At 31.9% G+C, this 11,548-nt stretch overlaps 1 protein-coding gene across 1 annotated transcript; it reads left to right on the plus strand.

Annotated features, from left to right (window-relative positions):
* Window positions 1-570: 570 nt before the first annotated feature.
* LOTGIDRAFT_114133 (hypothetical protein) lies at window positions 571-2,337 on the plus strand (the record flags this gene model as incomplete). The annotated part of the gene is made up of 1 exon (XM_009052251.1): window positions 571-2,337. A coding segment is annotated over one exon (1,767 nt), but the record flags the coding sequence as incomplete, so codon positions are not given.
* Window positions 2,338-11,548: the final 9,211 nt, after the last annotated feature.

An 11,548-nucleotide genomic window follows, 5' to 3' on the forward strand; every position in this document is an offset into this window, starting at 1 on the left:
TGAATGCATCTTTGTAGCCTCTTATGATTTCTGTGCTTTATGTGGCTGAATTTCGATTCTGTACAGTGGTGTGAAGTGACGAGCCGGTTTTTGTTCCTCAACATATAGATTTAAGTGAATATTGAACGACCCCCTTATCTACATAGTATGTTCAATAGGGGATTATCACTTCTAAATATGTTCATAATTACTGCTATATATTACATTCTATTACCCACTCAGAATTCTAAGCGTTATTTATATACGGTTATCCAGGGTGGTATATACATTATACTGGGCCCAGGTGAGATACATTATTCAGCATTCAATCAATGGCATGTTAATCACGTCTACCTATCAATGAAATGATTAACAATACAATCGATCTCTATCGTGACTAGTTATTCTCGTCTACAAAGCTTCCTTCACTACGAGTAAACAATTACCTGTCCTGACGAGTTCTCATTTGACAGTTTAGTCAAATGGTGATCACATCATTTATCGACATTTTAACGGTATTTGAAGTGCTAAATTGGCCACAGTTACTGTGCGATTATGGAGAAAAAATCAGGGAGAAAGAAAAAGACGTCCATGCTGCGATGGGAATTGGATGTCTCTCCACTGATTTCAACGAAAAGCTGGCTAAAAAATTATGGACTAAAGAAAAACAAGTTGAATATGTACCATATTTTACCTACTATTGGATTTAAACTGAGTGATGATTATGACACTACATTAAAGAGGCCAGTGGCATCACGTTATGGCAGTTCATTGTTTCAAAGAGCCTTCCGCAAAGATGGACATACATATAATCTTAAATGTTCCAAAGAAAAGCTCATACAAATTCAAAATCGTTTGAAACAGGTTTTGCGGTTGTTTGAGAGGCGGTTGTCATGGCTGACTTCTGAGAGCAGACGAACTTTTGGAGTAATTGAAGAAAAGTGTGTTACGGTTGTTTTGGACATCAAAAACTTGTCACCTCAACAATTCAATCAATTTATCGGTGCATTTCAAATGGTTTTAGAGGAACAGATATCCCGCATTAGTAAATTTAACTTGATTCGTTCAGCTGATAATATGAAACTATTTAAGGAATCATGTGTACCGGTAACACACGATACAATCTATGAAGCTATTGAATGGATTAAAAGTTTTGATAGACTTGAACCAATATCATCCACTGCCCCATGTGAAGCTGTTGTTCAGGCTCTCAAAGATACTAGTAATGAAGCTGTATACATTCTAACGGAAGGTACGTCAATTGATGCTTGTCGAGGAGTATTTATAGAACAGCTAACTAATTCGCACCCATGTATCCCCGTCAATGTGGTATCTTATAACTGTGACAATCTAGACACAATACAGTATCTTAGGAGACTTGCAGAATGTACAAATGGGAGATTCCATGCCTATGCTGTAACAATGGAAATGGTGACCTATGATGATGATGCTCCTCAGAACGGATCCAATGGGGATTCCCAAGTGCTTCTTAAACGTAACATGTATGGCGGAATGCCAGAAGGCGCCGGCATCAGAGAAGATGTCTTGCTTCTTTTTGAAGAGTTTGAAGAAGCTAGAAACACCAATCAGTTTATTGAAGACCTTATAAAGGAAGGAGATTGGGATCCCCCAAAGAAAAAGGACGAGGATCCAAAGAAAGCAGCAAGAAAACTTGCCAGAATGATCCAAAGAAAAGAATCCTCTATGGGCTCTGCTGAATGGCTAAAAAGGTATGGTCTTGAAGCTAATAAACTCGAATTTCATGATGCTTTAGCCAAAGTAACATTTGATCATGTCGAGGGTGTGACTAACAGTTTCAATGCTCCCGAGGGTCAGGATAAAAAGTTAGTTGATGCCATATATTGTGAGACACTGTTTCCAGCAGTAAGATGGACAGATGGTACCATTAAGCACGTGATTGTGACCCAAGACATCCATCGCACTTACGAACAAAGGATAACCATAGCTCTGAACAGAATACAAGAAAGAATAAAGTGGCTGACAAAGGGAAGTCGAGCACTGTTTGGGACTATTATAGAGGACAATATCTACATTTTAATAGATTGTTCCAAATCTATGGAAGAAAATATAAAATTTGTGAAAGAGAAAGTTCAGGGCCTGATTCAAGAACAATTGCGACACAAGAAATCCATAAATATTGTTAGCTTTGGTACAACAGTAGAAACTTGGAGTTCTCGTCTGGTAGACATCACACCACAATCACTTCACAGCGCCCAATCGTGGATAAATGCTCTCTCCTGCACTGGATCAACCAATACATATGGAGCCATCAAGTATGCTCTCTCTGACTCGAGAACTGATGGTATTTACCTACTCACTGATGGTTGTCCTGATCAACCTCCCAAATCTATCATAGCCCAAGTCTTAATGCAGAACCGATTGCCAATCCATACTATAGCTTTCAACTGTAACAATACAGATGCTAACAACTTTCTGTACGAGTTAGCATGTGCTACTGGAGGACGTTTCCATCACTTTTCAGAGTACTATATAGATGATAGTCAACCTCAACCTTGGGTAAGCGAGGACTACAAACTTTTAAAACAAGAATATGATAGAGGGGTAGAAAATTTGAAGAAGATAGCGAAACTTCGCGATGAGTGTCAAGCAGTGTATTGGAACAATGCTATTCAAGAACTAAGGAACAGGCCAACTAGGAATCCTCGTGACCGTAATTGTGTCCACAATTCAAGATTGAGTCAATCGTCCTCAATCAAAAATACTTTTCCATTTAAAACATTGCCAAGGCCAAAAAGTGCTCCGCCGCCCAAAATAAAACATGATCCAACACCACCCACTGCTTCAAAATCTAGGAAGAGGAGAAGAACGAAAACTGGTAAATCAAGGAAGGGACTTAACTGTAGTTCTAAAGCAGACACTATATCATCTGACGCATCAGCATCAGTAAATGTTTCAGATTCAACGAGTGTTGAGGACTCTACTAAAGCCGAAACGCTTATCAATCAACCCAATGGAGATATAGGTCTTCAATCTAATGGTGTATCAGGACTCGAGCTTGATTCAAAGGATTTTAGTGTTGATAGACTAAACATTCAAGATTGTAATGATACAGCTCAAACTGTGGAAACTGTTCAGTGATATTAAAACTAATGTATAATGTTTATGAATTTGTTCTGTGTTATTTTGGGGATTTTAAAGTATATAAGGCTTATTTCACATGCATTGGTTTTCCCTATATTATCTTGCCCAAGGTTTGGGCACTTTTAACTCGTGCAGTTAATGTTCCTCTCGCATTATTCTGCAAAATCTCCTCAAATCATTGTTTTAGCCTTTTTCCAGTCAAATCAGTTATTCCCTTGTCCCATTGCCAAATTTAAGCTTGTGAAGTTTATTCCAATGTTTGACCTTAAGTCAATAGATAAATTACAAGTTTTTCGAAATATTTTTTGCTAAAACTGTCTCATTTGTAATATCTGTGATATTTGTTAATTAGTTTGTGATAAAACTTTTATTATAATTATTTTGTAAATTTACTATTTTGTATATATATTTGTAAATAGCCAAATAGTTAATATTGTACAGTAAGTACGGTAATGTACTAAACCAAAATCAAGACAGGAGGCTCCTCTGACTCCTTAGATACCAGTTTCTATTGTTATATTTTCAAATTTAATCTTAGATGGAATTAATGCTATTACAAATACATCCTTAATTTACAAAAAAGCACATTTCCTCGCTTAAAGATCAATATTTATTATATACAACTGCCACTTGTAACTTTCTAACATTTCTGATTTATTTCTAGAATTGTTTTATTAATAGATACAAATCAATGTTAATAGTGTAATATTTACTGTTACTATGACAACATAATACTTATAATTACTATTGTTTAATAATTATTCTAGATTCATTAATAATCGGTCTATAAACTTTCATGTTATTGTATTATCCTAGAGCAAGCTTATGAGTTTTCTCATAGAGATTCTCTCAATTTATGCCTGCATCTGATCTAGAGACACTTTCAGATATGAAATGAAAAATATATTTTTTACCCAATTTAGAGACAAGACAGATACATTAGTCAACTGTCTTTTTATTTGTCGGCTTATTTTTGAGCTGGAAGTTCCTGAAACATCCAGGAATCCAGGAATCCAGACATCAATGTTAATGAGCCCTGTCCATGATCAAAATTTCAATGACAACTCAATCAAGAAGTGTAGGAATGATGTGATTGTTAAAACAGTTCAAAAACAGATATAAACTAAGCTGACATACATGTATTGATTAATAGCAGTGGTAAAGAGATTATTCTACATAAAATACTAAGTAAATATTACATAAATCACCAGTTTATCTATCTAGTTAGTAATTGAATCATGTATTATCTATTGTAAGATAAGAGTATATTTATTAAAGCCCTACCTACCTAGTATTATATTAAAGTAGCAATACCTAAGTCTTGTTACATGGTGTAGATTAAGTTATTTAGTAAGATTTTAAGTTATGTCAATGTCTGGTTTATGTAAATACATGCACAAATTGGATTATTGCTTAAAACAAAAGAAGATATGAAAAAGTCATTGTTTGATAACTTTCGAGCAAAATGTTTGCAATGAAAGTTTCAATGAATCTTCCTTTGAAAAGCAAACAGGGTATGATACTTTAAGTTTCACAATCTCAAACAGTGTAAATGACAGAAAAAGATCCTTCACATTATAATTTCAACAGAAAGTATGAATATCTGATAAATTTCCTTTAAATGTCAATGATTTTTGTTATGTCATGTTATAATTATTGTCCTTTTGCCTTCAAGTTTAATTGTTGTTATAACAGGTCTGAATTTTGTCCTAACTATTTCTGATAATGCATCTGCAGAGAGCAAGTTGCTTCTAACAATTTTTGCAAATATACACCAATATGGAAATGATATCAAAGATTTAATGTTATAACCTTGCTGTGATAATATTGCAATTGTGCAGCTAAAATTAGACATAATGAGTAGCTTAGCTTATAAGTTCTATTGTAATTTATAAATCTTTATATTAAATAAACCCCTGCATTTAATTAAACAAAATGTTTTTATCTGTATTTAACTTATAATATTACCTGACAACTTCCTAGAGCTCATAAAATGTCACCTTGAAATATTGGACTTTGTATGTAATGTAATGCTTAGAATAAACACAAAACATGGTTTAACTTTTAGTCTATGTACACAGTGTTTCCTATGTTACAAGAGCAAAAGAGTATGCTAAATTATTTTAATGATGGTAGAAATTGGAATTAAACACTGCTCTTGAAAATACAGGTGTTTAGCAATAGATTATTTATGTGGAAATACTAAACAAAACCAGTGAAATCATAGTTATTGATCATTAATGAAATCTTAAAGAGACAGGTGTTCCATTTTGGGGGTTGATTTTACTCTTGAATATATGTAAATAGTCTTTGGAAGTACTAGAAATGTGTGTTAATCACATAATTCCTTTCAAATACTTCAAACTAGGAATTTCAATTACTATTTCTGTATTTGATTTTTCTATATATCACAGAGTATCTTAAATTGAGGAGTCGTCATTATTACCGATTGGCTTAACTAAAAATTTCTGTTTCTGAGAATAAAGTATGATTGGTAAAATATGGCCTACCTATCCCTTTAATTTGATACCATTCAGGCTATCAGGCTCTCCAATTTTAAATGATCAATATTATTTTTCCCCATGTCAGATTAAAGTATAAATCGTGTCAGGAATCATATTCATGTTAACTAAGCAGTTGAAATATATATCATATTACTCTAATTTTAATATTTAAGGGGTGTAGGAAAGGTATGTGATGTGTAAAAATAAGAAATATACTCAGCTAAAATAGGAGAAAGAAGAGCCGAAATTAACATAAAATACAAAGCCAACAAAAAGATACAAATAAAACATTAAGTAACTCAACAATGATAATGTCAATGCAATTAGTAACCACTGGAAGCTTTTGCATTATTTTACTTAATATATGCAAGTAAAGGCAATTCTACAATATTTTATGCAATAGTTTTCAAAGAATTTGATGAGAAGCCATGTTCATTTGTCAATTTGTTGAGGCACATCCGCTCTGTTGGCTACAAACATACTACTAAAAGTAAGAAAAAGAAGAGACCAAAGCATGATAGAAACCAAATGAAATGTTTTTAAAATCAGTTAACTACCTCATGCATTAGCTGATGTAATTTCTTCTAACTGAAAACAAAGGGACATAAATCTTATTAACAACATAATATCTTATTGTAAATAGGGCAATACAAAACAAATTTTCTAATACAAAAGTTCCAGTTTCATGACAAACTAATAAAAAAAAACTTAAGGAAAAAAAATTACATCATTTAGCAAAAAATTTAAAATCCTAGGTTCACACAGAATGCTTGTAATTGTATATGTGGGGCTACATTAGGAAACAAGTTAAATTGGTGATTGTACAGAATAAGGTTAATTTTTTCTATGCAATTGATCTGTTTAGAACGCAGGATGCCTTTCTCTTCATTCTTAAGTTAATTATACAGTTCTGTGTTTCATCAAAGGGAAAATCAAACATGAAATATTTTCGCTATGAATCTGCAAAGTAGATCCATATTATGTCCCATAACATTATCATATCAAATAATGTACAATAATAAAATATTTTCACTGTCAGATATTGTATTCAGTTATTGACGTAAAATGATTGAGATTATTCCAACCCATTCCTCAAAACACTATCATTGTCTAAATTGACATTTTTAAATTTCCCATAAGTTACTTCAATGGTCTTTTTATAAATTCCTTTAAAATTCATATAATTTATTTACAAAAAATAATATAAATAAACAAAATAAATAGAAATATAAAGAAATAAATACAAACTAAATTTTAAAAATAACTAAACTAATTTTGAATTTAAAAGAGGATCAATACTGAGTAGAAATTGATACATTTATAAAGCAAATACTATGCAACATAGGGTACAGATGTTGGCATGCAAAAATTAACAACAAAAAATTGTATTTGTATCTGTTTGGGACCATGGCCATGCATAATAATAAATTGATATAAAAGGTCTGTTCAAAGCCTTAGTTCCTATCTGAACTTTTGCGTTTTTTGGCATAAATCCACAAATTTTCACCAAAGGTGCTGAATCTTACAAGAATGGATTTAAGAGTCAAATGTTCAACATTAAAAAGCAAATTAAATATAATTAACAAGACAGAATATTTGATTGTTCACAAAGCCAACCTAGAGTACATGCTTCTACACTCACCGAATACAGAAAGTATATATAATTTACTAAATAGACAGAAAAAATTTATATATAGAGTACAAGTTAAAAGAGGTAGAGGTACTGTTCCAAAAACCTAAAATTAAGTCTACCCTTACTTCATCATTCAATTCTACAATCACTCAAACATTCTACAATCAATCATTCATTAGACTGTACCATTCTACAATCAATCATTCATTAGACTGTACCACTCTACAATCAATCATTTATTAGACTGTACCATTCTACAATCAATCATTCATTAGACTGTACCATTCTACAATCACTCTGTTATTAGACTGTACCATTCTACAATCACTCTGTTATTAGACTGTACCATTCTACAATCAATCATTCATTAGACTGTACCATTCTACAATCAATCATTCATTAGACTGTACCATTCTACAATCAATCATTCATTAGACTGTACCATTCTACAATCACTCAGTTATTAGACTGTACCATTCTACAATCATTTAGTTATTAGACTGTACCATTCTACGATCAATCATTCATTAGACTGTACCATTCTACAATCAATCATTTATTAGGCTGTACCATTCTACGATCAATCATTCATTAGACTGTACCATCTACAATCAATCTTTCAGTAGACTGTGCCATTCTACAATCACTCAGTTATTAGACTGTACCATTCTACAATCAATCATTCATTAGACTGTACCATTCTACAATCACTCAGTTATTAGACTGTACCATTCTACAATCACTCAGTTATTAGACAGTACCATTCTACAATCACTCTGTTATTAGACTGTACCATTCTACAATCACTCTGTTATTAGACTGTACCATTCTACAATCACTCAGTTATTAGACAGTACCATTCTACAATCACTCCGTTATTAGACTGTACCATTCTACAATCACTCTGTTATTAGACTGTACCATTCTACAATCATTCATTAGACTGTACCATTCTACAATCACTCAGTTATTAGACTGTGCCATTCTACAATCACTCAGTTATTAGACTGTACCATTCTACAATCAATCATTCATTAGACTGTACCATTCTACAATCACTCAGTTATTAGACTGTACCATTCTACAATCAATCATTCATTAGACTGTACCATTCTACAATCACTCAGTTATTAGACAGTACTATTCTACAATCACTCTGTTATTAGACTGTACCATTCTACAATCACTCTGTTATTAGACTGTACCATTCTACGATCACTCAGTTATTAGACTGTACCATTCTACAATCACTCTGTTATTAGACTGTACCATTCTACAATCACTCAGTTATTAGACTGTACCATTCTACAATCACTCAATTATTAGACTGTACCATTCTACGATCACTCTGTTATTAGACTGTACCATTCTACAATCACTCTGTTATTAGACTGTACCATTCTACGATCACTCTGTTATTAGACTGTACCATTCTACAATCACTTTGTTATTAGACTGTACCAGTCTACAATCACTCGGTTATTAGACTGTACCATTCTACAATCAGTCAGTTATTAGACTGTACCATTCTACAATCACTCTGTTATTAGACTGTACCATTCTACAATCATTCTGTTATATTAGACTGTACCATTCTACAATCACTCTGTTATTAGACTGTACCATTCTACAATCACTGTTCTTAGACTGTACCATTCTACAATCACTAGGTTATTTGACTTGACATTTCACCATCAATCACTGTGATATCATTTATGATGTGAGCATTTGTAAATGTTCTCATGGATACCCATACCCATTACAATTTTTTTGATTTACTACCCTATTCTTTCTTTATATAACATTGGACAATTGAAACCATATATATATTTCCATATATAATATATATTCTAATAGCTAGAAAACTAATGATAACTTTCATATTTTGTTTTGATTTCCAATTTCGAGATATCACTCATTAGCTTTGCATATACAACATTCTTTCACTTTCAAATTTTTTAAGTAGTTTAAAGAGACATTATTATCTAAATACTTGCTTAACCAGCTAATAGAAATCAATATCAGCAATCTATATCACTTTTCATAATAAAAATCTATCTTTCTCTTCCTCTAAGACATTAATAACATTGGAACTTACTTATTTATAATTTTGATTCCGATAATCATATCATCAGTCCTCATCTGCATGTGAGAAGAACAATTTGAAAGTGACAATCTTAGATGAATTGCTTGAGTACATGATCTAAGATTTGAATTCTAAAAATATGCTACAGAGAAAACTAAGGCATTTTGAATCATGACTCCTTAGATACAAGTTAAAAAAAGTTAGGATCTTTGTCATCCAATGATAAACTTTCTCAGAAAAGTCACCCACACATACAATACAAAACAAAACATATTAAGGTGTATATCAACAGGGAATTGTTTTAAGGGTCAAACTAGAGAGATCAACTTTTAACTACATAATATATAGAACATATTGGAATTCTTAACCGTAATATATCAATATCAGTGTAATAGAAAGTATCAAGATTTTCATCATATACCAATGGTCAAAGAATATAATACTAGGATCATTTTTTTTTTTTACAAAATAACAAATATAATGAATTTCATATCATAAAATCAAGTTTAGTTTTTCTTTTGATTCACAGATTCAACACCATGATTAACTTGTAAATATTTGATTGATACAGTTACTGATATGTTCACATCATTCCACCTCTAGTTTGATCCCATTGTGATAGTATATATACAGATCATGCTTCTTCTTACACTTGGTTCCAAAGTGAATGTTAGTTCAAGGGAAAATGGGACTGTCATCACTATCCATTCTAACAAGCAAATCTTCATTCTTCCAAAATAGAATAAAAAAATAAAAAAATGAAAAGAAATAGAACATAAACATAAGGAGAAACGAAACTAAATCTGAAACTGAATCATTAAAAATTAAAAGGTAACATCATGGCCAGTTCAAGTATATTTTATGCACCACTTTCAATTTAGACAATAAGATAAGGTAAAGTAGTTCTTTCCCTATATAATTTGATAACTTCTTACAAGATTTTTGTTTTAAAAATTGCTGAAACCCAGTTTAATCATCTTATTATGATTAAGATAAAGAGACAATCATGCTATTTGCCTAGTTTTCCATTCGTGTTAGCTTTAACCTCTATTCTAATTAAAAAAAACAAAGCTAGGTAATATCATGATAGGAAAAAAAGTAATATCAGTGTCCACTAGGACTTTTTTGAATTAAAAGGATATATTGTTTGTACGACAGCTAATGTGATCACTTTGTAACTTATTTTCAAACATGATATATAAACCCAAATTTAATGCATGTTGTAAAATACATTTCCCAATAATACAATTATCTAAGAAAGTAAGAAAGAATCTCAAAACTGAAACTAAAGTTAGAGTGTCCAAAACCCAAGAGAGTATATAAACTTCCATAGTCTGAAACATGTATAGTAAAAATGCTCATGAGCTAATAAAACACACATTTTCTTGTAATGTTGTAAGTTGTAATGTCTTAACAAATTCCTTCAGATATGTAAGAAGGCTCAAGTGATTTAAAAGTCAATAGATTCCTACAAAGGAGTGAAGATAGATTCAAATTAACATTAGACCAAACCTAAGTTCCATTTGTTTATACCTTTTTCTATGTAGCCACTCCATTTAGAGTCTAAGATTCCACTCTTGAACATTCATCTGTTTGATGACACTCTGGGATTATGTGAAGCAAACAAAAGGTGTATTCTGATGTGCACTAGTTTTTATCAAGTCCACTGAAACTGAATGTTGTTGAAACACGCTTTTTATGGATGTTCAGAATTGACCCAAATAAAATTCGACTGGTTAAAGCTTTTGAAAGGTTAATGATAAGAGGAAACAAGATAATCATCTTTAGACCTCAACTTGAGTGGCTACATAAAACTAAAAGCTAATAAAAAACAGAAGAAAGTTTGATGTTTTCAAATTAGTTTGGATAAATCCAGAATGGATCCCTTGAGCTTCCTTTCCTCTATATTCCTACCATTCACCAACACACTATATCTCACCTGCTCTATTTTCCATTCTGGTATCAGAAATAACAAGGTTAGTAGGGGTTAAGGTAGAAGGTAGGGGTCATTGACTATTCGGGTGTGATGGAGGGTTAGTGTGCTACATAAAGTTTTGTGGTTACAATGGAAAACAAGAGACTTGACTTAAGAAAACCACCCTGTCATTTCATTCTACCCTTTTATTTACTGATGAAGCTTTTTAGATATCCAGTTTGATATATTCAATATTCTATTTTCCTTTGATAAAAACATTGAGGTAAAATTGATGTAATTAGGTATTA

The sequence above is a fragment of the Lottia gigantea genome (genome assembly GCF_000327385.1).
Source record: "Lottia gigantea unplaced genomic scaffold LOTGIsca_18, whole genome shotgun sequence".
In the NCBI taxonomy this organism is placed as follows: Eukaryota; Metazoa; Mollusca; class Gastropoda; family Lottiidae; genus Lottia; species Lottia gigantea.